Source organism: Stenella coeruleoalba, assembly GCF_951394435.1.
Source record: "Stenella coeruleoalba genome assembly, chromosome: 11".
Classification (NCBI taxonomy): Eukaryota; Metazoa; Chordata; class Mammalia; order Artiodactyla; family Delphinidae; genus Stenella; species Stenella coeruleoalba.
In genome coordinates this window covers 6,105,528-6,123,127 of record NC_137157.1, presented here as the reverse complement: position 1 = coordinate 6,123,127, position 17,600 = coordinate 6,105,528, and the positions used below count along the sequence as shown (strand labels likewise).

General features: G+C 60.4%; 1 protein-coding gene across 2 annotated transcripts in view; it reads right to left on the bottom strand.

Annotated features, from left to right (window-relative positions):
* The window catches only part of SCUBE1 (signal peptide, CUB domain and EGF like domain containing 1), a 127,108-nt gene that overhangs the window by 53,636 nt on the left and 55,872 nt on the right, over positions 1 to 17,600 (bottom strand). For both annotated transcript variants that reach the window (XM_079938557.1, XM_079938558.1), the window contains exon 5: positions 2,776 to 2,901. In XM_079938557.1, the coding sequence (XP_079794683.1) occupies positions 2,776 to 2,901 (126 nt within the window). The remainder of the gene's footprint in view (positions 1 to 2,775; positions 2,902 to 17,600) is intronic.

Below are 17,600 nucleotides of genomic sequence, written 5' to 3'. Positions count from 1 at the left end.
CTGGGCTCCAGGAGATGGACGGCACCCTGCAAGTGGCTCTACGGAGGACACGGGCCTGTCTGAGGCAACCGGAGCGAGGGCCACTTTCTCGCTCCCCCTCTGCAGGCCCGCGTGCATCTCCCAGACCACACGGGCCGAGCTGTGAGCACGTAGAGAGCCTATAGCACGTACACGGAAGTAAATACTGGAGCCCTGAGCTCCGAAAAGACCCAGAGAAGGATGGAGAAAACCTCCTCTGGCCCTGGAGTGAGTCCTGGGCTCTGGAGGGAGGAAAGTTTGGGCAGAGTCCCCTGTGGTCCTGATCGGTCACAGCGGCTGCCTAGGCCAGGCCTCAGCCCCCGACCCAACTCCAGATCTAGAATTTCCTGGGCCTCAAGTGAGCTCAAGGGCTAGAGGGAAGTGTCAGAGCTAACTTTACGCTAATCCACGTTAACCACACAGAAGAAACCAAAGCTGACGGGGTGGACAGCCAGGGGTGCCGTCCCTCGGCAGGAGGGCTGCAGGGCAGTCACCCACTCCTGGGCTCCAGGATGGGTACTGGACTCTCCACACACCTTGGCAACACCCAGCCACTGGGCAGAGACGGTGGGACTCTATCTGCTTCACCAAAAGTTCGGGGCGCGGGCTTAGCTCTTCTCTGTCCGGGTGGGGCGGGGGAGTCTCGGCCGTGCACAGAGCTCTCCTTATCCCTGACCTCTCAGACCAGGCTGGTCCCTCAGGAGATGCTCTCTGAGCAAACCGTCCCCTTGTAGCACTTGTAGCACTCGCCCCACACGGAATCATAGGATTAGGCAGCCTGTGAGTCAGTCCCAGCCACTTCCTGGGGCCCACGGCTCTCTCTCGGGCACCTAGCTCAGGGCTTGGCCAGGGCGGGCATCAGCCAGGCTTGCGGACTGAAGGAATGTGCTTTCCTCCTGGCCAAGCCTGTCAACAAGCCTGCCCACGCCACATATGCTGGTCCCTGGCCTGTGTCCTGAGGAAGCTCAGATTACCCCACGGGGAGGACTGGGAAGCTGGAGTTATTCCTTCTCTGTTCTGAAGGTTGCCAGGTGGCAGGAGGTTTCTCTGCAGCTAAAGGGATCCATCTGCTGTAGAGGACAGGAGGGCCTGGGTTAGAGCCGGGCATTTCCCCGTCAACAGCGTCCCTGATTGGTCCTCCCCTTGGTGACAGTGTATCTATTGATCACTGCGATCCCGCAGGAATGACTAGAAGAGGAAGGCTGGTCCACATCTGGGACCAACCTGGGCAGGACGAAGTGTCTTCACCTTGGGAAACGGACGAATCAGGCGTGGGGGCTGGAGCACGAGCTCCCTTGGTGACAGGGACTATGTCTGAGGCATGTGGGTCCCCGAGATCTCGATGACTGAGGAGAGTGGAGGAGAACTGGAAGAGTCACGATGACTAAGGACGACGGGCTGGCAAAGGCCAGCTGTCTTCTCCACAGAATGAAGAATGGAAAGAAAGCCCATTTTCTTTAGGAGAGCTGGTCAGCGTCTGTGTCCTGGTTCAGTGGCCAGCCTGGGAGTTGGACTCAGACTCCTTCATACCATTTTTCTGCAGCAGAAGGTGGGCCTGGTATGAAGTGCTTGTCTCTGGCCAGAGACGGGCAGCAGTCACACCAGCCACCCTCCACTCTTTTCAGACACACAGCAAACATCACACCAATCTGGGCATCCCGGCTGCCCGGCGAGCAGAGGCCACGTCCTGCCACTCCCCACGCAGTGCCGGGAGGATGCACTGCGTTCGAAGCTTTGAGGACTCAGTGTGTTCAGCCACCGTCTCACTTCGTTTGCTGGCTCCCATTCCTACTGGGAAGTGCCGAGTGACCACATTAAGAGGCTGGATTACGCCTGCGTCCTGCAGGCTGACCTCCAAGCTGGTCCTGAAACGGCACCTTTGACCAGAGGCCTCATTCAATCCAGATTCCCCAGGGTGTCATCGTCTATAGTGGGCCTTTCAGGGCTAGGCTATGAGCTCTGGTCTTTGATCCTGGAAATAAGCTCAGTGCAGCCTGCGCTGGGACCCCCCCAGAACCAAGCTCTTTGCCTTCTTTTTTTTTAAAAAGTAAATTAATTAATTTATTTTTTGGCTGCATTGGGTTTTCGTTGCTGAGCGCGGGCTTTTTCTAGTTGCGGTGAGCGGGGTCTACTCCTCGTTGCGGTGCGTGGGCTTCTCATTGCAGTGGCCTCTCCTGTTGCAGAGCACGGGCTCTAGAGCGCAGGCTCAGTAGTTGTGGTGTGCGGGCTTAGCTGCTCCGTGGCATGTGGGATCTTCCCTGACCAGAGCTCGAACCCATGTCCCCTGCATTGGCAGGTGGATTCTCAACCACTGCGCCACCAGGGAAGTCCCCTCCTTGCCTTCTTTATACCATTCTGTTACCAAGGGCTGCCCTGGCCCACTGCGAACCCACAGTCCCTCCGTTCCTGCTGGAGAGCTCGAGCACAGGGCCAATGGGTCTCTCGGGTTGGGGGCGGGGGGGAAGGAGGAGGTTACGATGAGCACTGGCAGGGTTGTCACGCAGGGCCCCGCATAAGATCCAGCCCAGGTCTGGGGCTGTGTCAGTGGTACTATGCCAGGGAAACCCCGAGCCTGGGGCTTACGGCCCTTGTCCCTCATGCCTCCCAGGCCCCTTCGGGGGGGGGCCCTGCCCTTCTCTCCCCCCAGGGGACTGAGTGCCCTTCTCAGGCAACGTCCAGCAGACTGGACAGACCCCCCACAAAGCAACGGCAGGAGACGCGTGGGAATGTCTGAGCCCTTTGCCTCCATCTACCTACGTGTGCAGTCCTTCTGGTTGTGGGCAAGGTCAAAGCCGGGCCTGCAGTCACAAGCCACGCCACCTTTGGGCGTCTCCCGGCAGATGTGGGCACAGCCATGGTCTTTGTTCATGCAGTTCATACCCTCTGGGAAGAGACAGACAAGAGAGGGGTTGGGGACCAGGGAGAGAGAAAATTTCAGGCTTAGAAGAGAAAACCGGCGAAATGTCACAAACAAACGTCGTGTTCTTGGGCTGCCGTCGGCACGTGCATGGCATGCACACGGGGGGTGCACCTAGTCATCCAGATGGCGATCCCCTAGGGGGAAACTGAGGACACGGTGCCCAGGCCTAGAGCCAGGCCTTGCTCGGAGGCCGGAAATGAGCTTGCAGGACCCATGGAGGAAACGCTCCTGACCTGGGTCAGATTACAGGGCATGGGCTGCAGGGTGCTTCCCAGGTCAGGGGTTTAGATGGTTTCCCCGCGAAAGCAGACGTGGGTGGCGTTTAAAACGATGGCGGTGCGCAGCACTTTTCAGTTTGTACGGGGATGCCACAAGCCCCCGTGGGGCAGGTGGAGGCTTGCATGTCAGGCTGGGCACACAGGGGAGTGCTGACGGGTCGGGGTGCCGACACGCCCCGGCCGGCCTCCAGCTGCAGTGCTCCCCGGACCCACGGAACCCCCAGCCTCAGTGCAGAGCCCTGCAGGCCCGGAGCCCCGAGCAGGCGTCCCTCCGCCCTCCGTGCTTATTCCGGTCCAGGCCACACACGTCACTGTTCTCCTAATGGTAGCCTGAGATTCCTGCTGGTCGGCAGATGTTCCTCTTTAAAGCAAATATGTGTGCAAACCTCAGGCACCTTTTCCTCCGAGGCCTCAACTTAAAAGGGCAGCTCGCAATGGACTCCCCTGCTGGCTGGGAAACTTCAGAAATGGGAGGCTGTGGCAGCGGCTCAGGCTGGGCCACGCCACTGCCTGCTCGGCACCCCATGCTCTAGCTGCAGCGGGCTTTTTTATCTGGAGCCTGTCCACGTTGGCCCTGCCCGGCCGGCCCTTGAAGCTCGTCCTCTGGCCGACTCGGAAGCCCTGTCCCTCCCAAGGCCAGCCAGGTTCCCTGCCTTCTCCCCTCCCAGAGGCCTCGCTGAGTGCAGAGCTGGGCTGCCCACGGGCTTCGAGGGCAGGAACTGTGGCCCATCCACCTCCGGAGGCCTGGCCTCTACATACCACCCAGTCAGCGCCCGCCAAGCATCTCGCCAAAACGCCCTGGTGTGATCAGGGAGAAGAAGGGTTCCCTGGGGTGGGCCGCTTGGCCCCTCTCCTGAGTCGCCCCCAGTTTTGGGGAAATCCCCTCCACCCCAGAAGACGATCCCCCTCCCTGTCTGCCCGCAGCGGCTCGGAACCCCCTTCAGTTGACCCCGGTTGATGTTTATCTTCCCGGGGATTTGTGAGGAGTTTCCAGAATTTATGAGGTCAGGGGTCAAGTGAGAGGTTAGAGGTCACAAGTCCATCAAGAGGCTAAGTGCAGATGAAAGGAAGGGCTGCTGTCCGCCCACACGGCCCTGAGACCTCCTCCCCCAGGTGACTCACCGGCCTCCTGTTCGAGGTGAGGACTAACTAGCTCAATCTTGACCTCGGCCACTTGAAGCATGGGCGGGGGGCAACTGAGAACTGACAGATGTTTGAAAACACAAACACCCTGGCAGCTACCATAAAGACTGAAAAAAGTCTGAAGTTGAAGAAAACAGAAACAAGTCAAAATGAATGAAGCAGACATTTTGCTCAGCGCACCGACCTCTGGTTTCACCTGATTTTATTACTCTCATTATTCCTTCACCTTGATTTTCTCACTTACGCAAGTCAAATTGTCCAACTGGAGCCCAAAGAGCTTGTGTTTCTGTTATGGCTATAAATATTTACTAGAGATTAAATGGGGAAATTTATCTCTATTGGTTTATTTAAAAACGGAAATTTAAACTTTATTACACATCAACATTAGTACGTCTTTGGTTAAAAACGGTATTTTCTAAAACAAGGAGAGTTGGCTGAGAGGAGGGGCCCTTGCAGAGGAGAAGGCGGGGTGGGTGTGATTCTCGACCATACTGTCTGGAGCCCTGGCCCCTGGTTCTCCAGGCACTTGTCACCCTTGCCTGTACGGGCGGGAGTCTCTGTCGGCTGGGCCTGCTGCAGACTGGGCGCTCTAGGGGCCAGTCAGCTACTGCTGTGGCTCCGAAAGGCATGTGCACTGTAAGGCCCGTGCCACTGCGGCCCTCCCTCCCCCGGGAAGCCTTCCTTGGCCCTCAGGCCCGTCAAGGGCCTTTTGGACACCCATGCTCTCCTCGCTGTGGGGTAGCTGTGTGGCTCCCCCCTGCTCTCCAGGTGACTCAGGCTGAGCTCTGGGCCTCCCCAGTGACCTCATCGTCCAGGGCAGGTCTTGCCCAGGAGGGGATGCTCCGGGTCCCCACAGCAAAGGGAGGGGAAATGGAACAGCCTTGGGTCTGGGTCTCCCAGCTGGGAGCGGCAGCCACCAGCAGCCAGGCTCACGTACGGCTGGACCGCTTCTGCTCAGCTCGAGCGCTTCTGGACGCTCCTGACACGGTGGTTGTGAGAACATTGCCATCATATTTAAAAGTGACCCTAGCAACCACCCCAAAGAAGGCCACAACGGCCTAGCTGGGGGCCGGGGGTGCGGCTTCCTCTGTGCGGGTGACTCAGCCCCTTGCCCAGCCGTGGACGCGGGAACTGCGTGACCTTCCCCTCCACTCTGGGGCGGCACTGGCTTCCGCGGGCCACGAGAAGCTCGGCTTCATGGCTGGCAGGACCACAGATGGTCAGGGCTGGACGGCTCCTTGCCATCCATCTTCCAAATGGGGAAAACGGGGCCTCGAGGCAGGGGTGGCTGTCCCAGATCATACGGCAGGCCTGGAACCCAGGCCGCTGGGCTCCCAGCCGTGGCTCTCCTGGTCTGGGGGTCACTGAGCGACCCTTGTGGGACTCAGGTGACGGACAGGCAGCATGCATTTGCTGGGGGGTGAACAGAACTAGGAACCCGGCACAGAGCTGGGCTAACAAATGGTACCTGTTACTATTTGTTGTCCTCAGAATTAAGAGCCTATGAAAATTCAAGGCAAATTCAGACTGTGAAGCTCTCCGGGCAGCCCCTCAACGAAGCACAGAACCCCTCGCTCCTCTCTGACCTTTACCCGGCTGCCGCTGAGCACGAGGGCGGAGCCTCAGCTCACCTGCAGAACCATCACGAAGCCTCGTCTCTCCTGCTGGTGTCACCTCTCTAGCCTTTCCAAACAGCGTGGCGTTCCTCGAGCGGCCGTGCTTTACGGCAGCTGGGGTCCCGACCTCTCACCTGCTTGTCCTCTGAGTCCCCGCTCTCCCTCTGCAGCCACCACCGGCCTTCCCACTGGGCTGGACGTATAGCAGAGCGGCCTCGGGCGGGCCTGGCCCATGCCCTCTGCAGCTGCTCTGTGAAAGGTGACGGGCTCTTACGAGCAAGGTCACTCTGGCGGCGTCCTAAGCAAGGGGAGCGCTAAAGGGCTGGCCTATGAGACCCACGCCTCAGGGCAGCACCGAGCTGAGTGGCTCCCCTTGGCGGCTAACCGATGCCTTCCTTCACTCTCTGGGCGCGGCTCAAGCTCTGTCCCGCAGACCGAGGGTCCTGGCTTTGTCTCTTCCTTCCAGCTGGCGCAACGCTAAGGGCCGGCTCTGCGCTTCTCCCGTGCCTGTCTACCTGCGGCCGCCCTGCCCACCAGCCAGCGAGCTCCGAGAGGCCGTGTCTTGTCCCTGCTGTGTCCCGCGCCCAGAACCCTGGCTGCACACGGCAGATGCTCAGGAGATCTTACTGGGGAGCGGATGCAAAGGCGCCAGAGGGAGAGTCCAGCCCCCAGGCCGGCAGGCCAGCCTGGCCACGTGCTCACACCATCAAAATGCTCCGAGGAAGGCTGAGCCTCGTGCAGGAGGGGCCGGGGCCAGGGCTCCCCTGCTCGTACCCGAGCCTCTGGTCAGATACCTTCTTCCCTTTTCTCAGCTGACAAATGGGCTGTCAGAACGTGTACCTCCGAGGGTTGCCGTGAGGCTCAAATGAGAAGACCGTGCAACGTGTGTGGCACAGAGTGGGTTCCTAAGGAAGGAGGGCTGTTCCTAGAGCTTTTCTACACTGCTGCTGCTTCATCCTGCCTTGTGTAAAATGCGTGTAGCTGCTAAGTTGTGCTCTCCTGCCAACCGTGGGTAATTTGAGGGGAGACCTGACCTTTACTCTTTCCTGTATCCCAAGTACCCAGCACGGGGCCTGCCCCGAGTTAGGGGTCAGCAAACAGTAACTGAAAGAAAGCAAAGAAGAATGGGGGCGAGAAAGAGAGAGAAGGGAGGAAGAAGAGAGAAAGAGGGAGGGAGGAAGAGGAGAGAGAAATGAAGCCTTTCTTACCTCAGAGCAGATTAAACCCATTGCCTATTATTTAGGGGACAAGGCGAGAGGCATAGAGAATTTGGAAAGCACTATTGTGGCATTCTCTGCTGTGTGTCCTGTGAAACACAGCATCCCAGGTCGCCTGAGGTAGGGAATTCACAACGCACGTTAAAGGCTCTGAGAAGTCCTGCAGGCACTCGTGGATAGCCCCCTCCCCCTCACTTAACACAGTATCCTGGGGAACTCTGCCCCAGCCCCTCTGGGAGGCTCTGGCTTAGAGACCCCAGGGTGGCCCACTTCAGCCCCTCACCTTACAGATGAAGCCACGGTGGCAGAGGCACTGTGGAGGCGCAGGGCGGGGCAGGGAACACGTGGAGCCTGGCGTGGCTTCCTCTGTGCCTCAGAGCCTCAGGGGTAGAGCGGACGGCTCTCCCTTCTTGTCCGCCCAGGAAGGCGGTCCTGAGCACTGCGAGCTAACAGGGGTAGTACTGGGAGGGCTACTGCTGAGGGCCATGGGGCCAAGTGGAAGTTTGGATGTGAAAGGTGAACCCCGGGGAGGGGGGGCATGCAAGGTGCGTGTTGCCAAGCACTTCTGCTGCAGGAGAATGGTCCTGGGCTCCACACTGGAAGGGACTGCAGGTCCCCCGCCCGGCTGCAGCCCCATGCCAGCTCCTCTGAGGCAGCCCGGCCCGTTCCCGCCAGCTCTGGCTGGCACACTGTCTCCACGGGCTTCTCTAGAACAAGGGCGGAGCCCAGAACTGGGCACAGAGCAGGCTTCTGCGAGCCTGCGGGACCGAAGGGCCCTGTCTCCCTCTGTCCTCCTGTGGGCCCCTGCTTTGTACCGTGTCTACTCTTGGGAGCTGGACCACAAGACAGCTGCCTCGGGGCCAGGCGCAGCCACTCCCTCGGCCTCACTCCCCATCGTGATACCATGCAGTGCTGAGTCCAGCAGAAAGCCCTGTTCACCTCCCCTCCTCGAGGGGAAGAGAGATATAATTTCAGAGTTGTTCCCAGAAATCCTGGTCTTCAGGGGCCTGGTGCCAGTCAGGCCAGGCTGCCCGCCAGGTCGAATCTAATTTGATCCAATCCATCCAAATCCAATTACGTTCTGCAAACTCGGACCGAGTGTCTCCTCGGTGCCCAGGGTGGGGCGGGGAGCAATGAGGACACAGAAGCTTTGCTGACACGTCGCCAGGTCCACATTCAGACTGACGCTCGCTGCATGACCTTGGGCAATCCCTGCACCTCTCTGAGCCTTAGTTTTCACCTGTGAAAAGTGAATAGTTGTCGGACCTGCCTCCCAGGCACTCACTCAAGGTGCAGGCCCCTCCTCTGGGCCAGTGGGGCTGGCTAAGGGTGCAGGTAAGGACCCGAGGGACTTCATCCTGGGCAGGGGGAGCCACTGAAAGGTTGTCAACTGGGCAGCAATGCACTTTGTGTTAGAAAGATCTCTGGATGCTGTATGGAGGCAACCTGCTGGGGCAAGAGTGCGGGCCAGAAGCAGGTGGGAGGCTGCTGTTATCACCCTGAAAGGGACGGAGCAGCCTGGAGGGGCAGCAGCGTGTGTGCGGACAGGGACAAAGGCTGGATCTGGGACACACGTCAGAGCCCCTTTCTCTCAGTTTTCCAGAAGCCGTGATGTAGGGACTCGGGCTCTGACTGTACTTTCATTTAATGTAACCCTCACCGTAAGCCTGGAAAGTGGGTATGACCGTGAGGCTGGATCAGGGTTGGGGAAAGACGTGCCAGGGCCACACCGTGCACAAGAACTCCGGGCTGCACCTTCCTCTCCCAAGCGCCCCAAGCTTCCTTCTGACGGGCCCCTCCCCAGGTTCTTGCACTCTCTAGGCCCGGTGACAGGCCCCCGCAGCCCTTTCCCACCAGGGCCTATTTTCCCAAAGGCCTCCTATCATTTTTTGAGGCTCTACAGGAGTGTGCACAGAGATAAACGACGGCGGACTCTGCCTGCCCCAAACCAGTGCGTTCATCGCGCCTTCTGTAGAGCAAAGCTCACGGATGCATGTAAAGCAGGGCAGTGGGGCTGGGGGCCAATCTGTTTGTACTTAGGGGCAGCCTCTCTCGTAGCCCCTGGCCCAGAATAACAAAGCTGGAATGTGTGCCTCTCAGGGGTCGTTGCTATGGCGACTTCATCAATAACATCATTTTCCGCATCCCTGTCCCTTAAACACGCAGGAAGGGAAGGCAAGCTGGGAACGGCAGAGCGGGGAGAAGAGAACAATCACCTTGTTACGTCCTCCCCCAACTCGGGAGGAAGGGATTTTCCTCCCCTTCCACCTCATCAGCAGAAAATTACGGAGCCCAGGAAGAGGCTGGAGCCTTGGGGGTGGGGGATGCCAGGAAGAGGCTGCTGCCTTCCCCAGCCCAGACTCGGCAAGCTGGCCCAGCCAGGCAGGGAGAAACAAATGTGGGCCCCCACATGCTTCGAATGGGGGTGCTGAAGGGAACGCTAGCAAGGTCCTGCCGCGGGGGGAAAGGCAGGGGCGGCAGCAAGGATGGGACCGTGGGAGAGGTGACGAGGACAACAGCTGTGCCCGTCCGCCCAGAGCCGCCTGTGTGCCAGGCTGAGCCACGCGCTTTACATGTTATCTCACGAATTCTCCCCACCACCTCAGCAGGGCGCTTCTGTCCGTACTGGCCCACTTAACGGATGGGAACACTGAAGCACCGACAGGTTAATAACTGAGGTGAGGGGGCTGGATCTAGGGGCAGCCCTGAAGCAAGACAGAATGGGGGCAGCTCTGGGCTGCAAAACAGGAAACTGAAACTCGCTGCAGACGGATGACGACCCACCGCAGCTACCACTGTGGAGCGCCTTCTGTGCCCTAAGCACTTTACGTGAATAACCGCCTTTAAGTCTCAGGACCATTTTTCAGAGTAGATGCTATTATCCCCACTGTGCGACTGAGGAGAGTAGGACCCAAGAAAGGCTTGGTAACTTGCCCAAGGGACACGGACGAGACAGGCATACCGTGTTTCACTTCAAAACCTGCGTTCCCCGTGGCCTTCTAGGAGGCAATGGAGCATTCACGGCCAGGGGAGGGGCAGGGAAACCCGAGCTGTCCCCTTCTCTTCCTTACCTTTCCCCAGGGTGTGAAGCACGGAAACGACCCAGCCCCTGCCCTCCCTGGCTACGTCGACTTTTCCACATTCTGTCTCTCCAAGCCCATATCAAATGCCAACTTCTCCAGGATGCCTGATTTTTCACGCCGCACAGAGGCAGACGTGAGAACACGGGCCCTTACCATCTCACTCTGCAAGGTTAAGTAGTTCTGTCATCATTTTACAGAACCATTCAGAGAGACTGAGCAATTTGCCCTTGGTCACTTGGGTAGGATGTGGTAGAGCTGAAACTTGAACCCTGTTCTGTCTGACTTGAAGACCTGCCCTTCTCCAGCTACAGAAGGAACTTTATAGAGCATAAACCTGACTGTATCTTCCCGTTGCTAAAAACCCGTCAATGCTCCCACCCCAGCCGGGGCCCAGGGTTAGGCTGAGAGTTCTCAGTATAGCACTCTAGGTCCTCCCCATGCTCTGCTTGCCACGGCTCCAGGGAACAGGGACACTTGGCTGTTGGCCAGCAATTTGAGGTTCTGCTTGGGTGTCACCTCTCCCAGGAAGCCCTCCTTGATTCCACCCTCCCCTCAAGTCCCTCGGCTGGATTAGGGGCCTGGGCTTCCACAGCCCTCTGGACTCCCCTCTCTCATAACACCCGCCACACGAACTGTAACTTCTGGGTTTGCTGGGCTCCCCCCACCAGACTGGGGGGGGTCCTTGAGAGGCAGGGCCCAAGCCTGAGTCATCCCTTTGCCCTCCCCCCACCCCCCGGCCACCGCACAGTGCCCATTTCAGGCCTGAGAGATGTTCGCTAAACCTGGCTACACTGGCGAGGCGCCTGGGCTCAGCCACTCTGGGCTTTGGACTCTGCCTCAGAACAGCGGCCAGTACCCGGGCAACAGGGCGTGTCTGTCTGCAGGCCCAGGCCCGGCTGCTGCCTGCAGTGCAGTGCTGGCCCCAAGCCTGTGCCGCCTGCCCGCCCGCCCGCCGGTCCGGCTCCACCTCGATCCCCTAATTACACTCCAACAGCATCTGTGCCTGGATGGTGCTGGGAGAGCCTCTCATTACGGGGCCTGGGCTTAGCAGAATGCAGGGCTCTGTCTCCCGCCCTGTGCCCCTGAAATTACATCCTCCCGGCCAATTCCAGGCCCGGCCGGGGCGCCAGCAGCCGGCTGCCCCAGACTAGACCCGCAGCTGACCATGAGCCCAGCCCACCCCAGGCTGCATCCCTAGGGGTGGCCCCACCTGGGAAACAGGAGTAAGTCTGTGGGCTTCCACTCGCCCGGAGCGCCTCAATGCCAGACCCCATGCCAGGCTCTTTGCCAGCTTCCCTGATGGACTATCTCCACGATGCTGAGTGCCAGGTACCGCCAGCAGGCTCACCAGACAGGTGACGATGTGAGGCTCAGAGAGGCTCCCCCACCTTGTGCGGTGGCGCGGGGACCCGACCCCCGGCCAAGCGCTCACTTCACACCCCAGCAGCCCTGTGCTCACTTGGCTGCCTCACTGGCCCTCGAGGGGACTCTGCTCTGCTCTTCCTCCAGCGCCTCGTTGTTTTCATCAGCCCGATCCTTTCCTCGCTGCTCCCCACTGCCCACTCCCCGCACACAGACCCTTGGGCCGTCCCACCACCTCCACCCCTGCCTTCAGGCTGGAGGCCCCCTGCCAGGGCCCCGGGGGGACTGGCCCTTGTCTGTGCACCCTGCCTCCCCCGCAGCACCTGCTGCCCAGCTGGTGCAGCCTCGGCAGTCCAGCCCTTGTGTGATTTGACCCCCGACGCCCTCCATGTTTATCTGCTCACCTGCCTACGTGCTTTCCTTCCACAAATATTTAGGTAGGGTCTCCCGGACACCAGGCCCTTCCTTCTGCAGGACCAGCCCGCTTCTCGTCTGTGCCTCTCATCCTGCTCTGCTCTCCCAGTGGCTGGACCACAGCTGAGCCCATTGTAGGTGTGCCACCGACACCCACAGCGTGGCTGGCCCCGAGGCGCCTGCTCACGTACAGACAGAGGCCCGTCTCTGAAACCAAGCCATCCTGCTTTGAGTTTACAAACAAGCAAACAGCCAGAATGGACTGGTTTTCTGGAGCACCCAGAGGAAGCCTCTCCTTCCCCACTGAGGAGGCTGCAGCCCACCGGATGGGACTTGCCCTGAGCCATGCAGCAGTTAGCACAGCGTCCACGTGGAGCCTCCTGACTCCCGGTGGCTCCCCTGACTCCCCATGCCTTGACACTCAAGTTCAGTTTTCCTTTTTTTAAAATTTATTTTAATTTGTTTGGCTGCACTGGGTCTTAGTTGCGGGACGCGGGATCTTTAGTTGCGGCAGGCAAACTCTTAGGTGCAGCACGTGGGATCTAGTTCCCTGGCCAGGGATCGAACCCGGGCCCCCTGCATTGGGAGCGCAGAGTCTTAGCCACTGGACCGCCAGGGAAGTCCGAGTTCAGTGTTCCTTCCATCACAGCAGGAGGTGGCTCACGAGGCACTGCTGGCTCAGGGCTGTCGGCCAGCCTTTGGGCTCACCCTCTCCCTCCCTCCCTCATTGTACGCCTTTGCTGAGCACCACCCGCGTGCAGGCCGCCGGCAGAGCCAGCCAGGATGCACACACGTCACAGGGGCATTTTCAGCTAAGCCCAAGTCCTCTGCCGCAGCTGCTCACTGAGTGGGCAGATTCTGTGTACATGGACAGGTGGACAGATGGACGGATGGCCGGCTGAGACTGTGGCTGGCTCCTGGAGAGCCAGATGAGAGCAGAGGGGCAGGGCTGGCCTTCTCGGAGAGCAGGGACGGACCCCAGCCTCCCTTCAGCCCCTCACCTCTGGTGCCTTGACCAGTCCTGGCCCTGGGAGCCCCTGGAAAGCCTCGTCTGTGAGATGGGAGGGAGCCTGCCTGGCGGCTGTGAGGACCACGCAGCAGTGCGTGCGGACACACGTGGACAAACGTTTGCAGAGCTGCAGCTGCCACAGGAAGGTCGGCATCGCTGAGGTGGGGCGGGCCTGCTTTTTACCAGATCTACTTCCCATGCCTATTCCAGCCCTTTCTAAGGTATGTGGCCTGGAACTCGCTCGGTTTCCTCCTCTGTGAAGTGGAGAAGGGAGGTCATTAAAGGGCCCTAAAGAGGTGATGGCCCCAGCTCAGGGTCCCTGCCCACCCCCTACCCCGGCCCCGTGTGGCCAGCTCTGCAGTGCCTGTCCCCTCTGAGCCGCCCCTCACCCGGGACCCCTGCCCCCTCCATCCCCTCCCAGGGCTAACCGTCCTTCCTCTTCCCGTCCCCTGAAGTTCCCTGGCTGATCGCTAGGCGTCACCACGAGCACATCCAAGCCTCTCTGAGGCCCAGGTGGCTGGGACCACAGGCCTGTGAGACTTGCCTCCTGGGTTTTCACTCTGCTTGGGCTCCTGAGGCTAGGGGTGCCCCCTTCCTTCCCCAGGGTTGCCAGACACAGCAAATAAAAACACAGGATGCCTGGTTCAGTCCAGATCTCAGGTAAACAAGTATTTCCTGAGTAGAAGCATATCCCAAGTATTGCATGGGTCACATTTACACCAAAAAGAGCATTCATGATTTACGTGAAATCCAAATGTAAATGGGTGTCCTGTATTTTATCTGGCAACCTTATCCCTCCCTCCACAGGGACCCTAAAGGGAGCCATGGGGGGTCAGTCAGCTCACACAGGCCCCAGGCCATGGCCGGGCTGTGACCAGGGAGCAGGTCTGTTTCTCTCTCCTGACAGGTGACCAGACGAACGTAGCCCAGGTGCAGGAAAGGCCAATGTGGCGGCTGAGCGAGTGACCCCCCAGCAGCTCTGGGGGGCCCTGGAAGAGAAGCTACAAGAACGCTGGGGGTGTGGCAGCAGGAGACTCCCTAAGGACACGAGCAGCTCCCAGGCGCCTCAGCCGGTGCCTCACCTCCACTGCCCGCCACGTGCTGGGCTTTGGAGTCGCCAACACCTGGGCTCTGGGCTGGCTCGTCCCAAACCAGCTGTGCCCGCTGTCCCTGGCTGCATCTCCGTTCCCTCCCCTGCACAACAGGGTGGCAGCTGTTACTTCCCAGGGTCCTTTGAGGATTAAAGGGCACCAAGGACTTGGTACACAGTAGGAACTCAATAAATGTTGAGCACCTTTCCCTTTCCCCAGGGATCGTATCAAGGGCATGAACAACCACCTTTGGCAACTTACGCCGATTCCCACCATTTATTCTAACTTGAACAGACTGCCGAACGGTCACTTCACTCGGTAAACAGATACTTGGGCACGCACTGGGTCAGCCACCGTGTGGGCCTGGGGGACAAGGGGTCGAGTCTGGGGCAGTAGGGAGGATCAGTGCTCCAGGAGAGGAATCAGCTCGTGCAGAGAGGCTGCCACGCTTGCCTCGAAGTCAGAGACGGCTTCACAAGAGGAGGTGAAGCGAGATAGGCTTTGAAGGATGACGAAGAGTTCTCCAGAAGTGAGGGGGATGGGGAATGGCACTTGAGGCAGAGGAAATAGCACACAGCAAGGCCCATGACTGGTAAAGGGCTCCCCGGTCACGGGGAGAACAGAAGGCAGGTGGGGGATGGGCGAGGGGCCGCGCTCTGGAAGGCCTTGGAAGGCGGTGAAGGCCGAGCTCCTGGTGCGGGAGAGACAAGGGTTCGTTGCGGCAGCTTCAAGACACGCACAGCAGGGAAAGGAGGCACAAGAAGGTCCTCAGTGGGGAATGACATGCCCAGAGGGTCACGCGGAACAGTGGCTCCCACTGCTGTCAGAAGGCGGATGGGACAGGGGGGCCGGGGAAACAGTTAACTGAGCGGAAGGGTGAAGCCTGGCCCCGGGAGGAGGGTGGGGAGGCAGGGCCCCGGGGCTGCAAGGGGCTCCGGGCAGTGGGCAAGTCCTGCTCCCTCCCCTCTCTCCATTTGTTCATTCAGTATCGTTGGTCTCAGGAGTTGGTAAGACGTGGGTTCAAATCTTGCCTGTGCTACTTACTCACTGTGGACAAATCTCTTGGCTTTCTCACCGGCAGAATGGGGTAACACAGCTACACGGCCCATCTGGTCACTCCCGTCACAGTCTGGGCACAGTGCTTGGCACACAGTGATGCCCAGTGACAGGTGACAGTGTTACCACTTTCAGGTCTGGGCACTCCGCCAGGGGACAGAGTATACACCTATTCTCTCATTTTGGTCCTCATAAAAATTGCTATAATGAACACTAATGTTTGTCCCATTTCACAGATGAGAAACTGAGGCCCCAGGACTTGCAGCCGAGAAGGGAGCCAGGGCCAGGGCCAGCTACCCCTGCGCCGTCCACACGAGGAGGCCGAGGTCCTGCAGCGTGGAGGAAAGCCCACCGCCAACGCCACTAAATACTGGGGTCTCTGCAGGGCTGCCTGGCAGGGGCTGGCCGGAGGCCAGGCCAGGAGGCCAGGGCGTGAAGCTGGGCACACCAGCCAAACGAATTGTTTATGGGATGGGAGGCGCGTAAAAAGTAACGGGCTGGATTTCTCGTCCCCGCCTCCAGGGCCGTTCTGGGCTGCAAAGGGCCGGGACAGGCCTCCTCCGGCAGCACCACAAATCTGCCCACTGAATGCGAGAGCTGTTTATCCTCCCGCCCACCTGGTCTGTAGGCCGGGGCGGGGGGGAAGAACCTGCCCCACGCTCTGCCCCGACGAGCAGCCAGAGGGGCAGCCCTGAGGCTGGGCTGGGGTATCCTCCGGCATGGCCACCGTTTCCCCTCTTTTAAAATAGAAAATTCCCAGCCGCACACACCCACGGGGAACCTAGAACCCACAGCTGACGACAGAAAGCCCTGGCACAGGGCAGGGGATGTCCCTGGCCCTACAGGAAGCACGCTGGGGCCTTTTAGGTCAAGGCCTGGCCCACACCCCATCACGTGGGAGTCACGCCCCGGGAAGCAATGGGAGCCGGCCAGCCAGGCACGCTGATAGGACCCTAAGCTGGCGTTCGGCTGGGGTGGCTCGGGAGGGACCGCGAGCCTCTGTCCACGGGCATTTGAGTGCGGAGATGGGGGTGGAAGAGGAGAAGAAAAACTACCTTAGGCGTCAGAAAGCTGGCCTCCCATCCTGAGGGCCGCCTTGTGCTGTGGCCCAGCTGGGGTTCCCTCCCGCGCTGGGGTGCCAGTGCTCACCCGAAGTTCTTCCCGGGGTAGCTGCGAGCATCACAGCAGTCACGGTGCAAGAGCACCGTGAGCTGCGGAGGGTGGGGCCCGGCCGGGCGAGGACCCCTGCTGGCTGGGACAGGAGGAGAGGCGGGAGCGGCCCGACAGGAGGCAAAGTCCAGAGGAGGGTCAAGGACCAGCCTGGAGGAGTCTGAGGGGAGGGCCCGGGATGAGCGCCGGGACGGGGCGGCAAGGGCGGCCATCTCCCCTGAGAACCACCGGCCCTCTGCCCTGACCCGTCCCCAGGGACCCGTGCCCGAAAACTGCCCGGGGACCTCTGCCGAGGGGTCCCCAGCCGGTCGTGCGGCGGTGTGGGCTTTGGGCGGCGGGCTCAGGGCGAGGCTCCCGGCGGCGGCGGCTGACCCGGGGCGGCTGAGGCTGCGGGGCCTGGGCTCCACTTCAGGGTCTGAGTGCGGCTGGAAGGAGGGCTCTTCTGCAAGTGCCACAGGGGAGCCCAGCCCCCTTCCCGGCCTGGCCCCGGGGCGGTGAAGTGCAGCACAGAACGCAGAGCACGGCTGTCCCCATGGCCCCCTGCGGGGAGCTCAGAAAACTCCCACGCCCCTGCCTCCCCAACCAAGCCCGGTTCCTGAGCTCACACCCACCATCCCGGCCACCTGCTCGGGCCCCAGGCCGAGTGGGCGAGGAGAGAGTGTGGGCGCCCGCCTTGTGCATGAGCTGCCCCGGGCACCTGCGGTTAGGACGCCGAGCCAGAGGCTGAGCGGGACCCGGGCTTCAGCCTCATGAGAGGCTGGCCGGTCCCGCTGTGCGCCCCAGGCTCCCCTCCAGGGCTCCGGACTCTAGCAAGAACAAGGCCCCACGCGGACCAGAGCCACTGGACCCTTCTTCAAACCGCCACTGAAGTACTCCGCACCCACGTGATGCGGGGGCCGCGCCTCTCTGCGGAAGGGCTGCCTGCCCTGCTGCTCGCCTTCCGCTCACCCACCGTCCCGTCCACCCACTGCCCCCGGTGAGGTCCTGACCCTGACGGCCACCAGGGCCACCTCCCAGAAAATCGCTTCATCTCCCTTTCCAGCCCACAGTGGGTAGCGATCTTCCCCAAATGTGGATCATACGCCCACCCCTGGGGCTGACAGGGGCCCCGTCACTGTCACAGCAAAGTTCAAACCCCTGCCACACACGGTCTCCTGCCCCTCTCACTTCTGACAGCCAGGTCTGGTTTCAGGCTCTAGGACCCACTCTCTCCGATGGGCAAG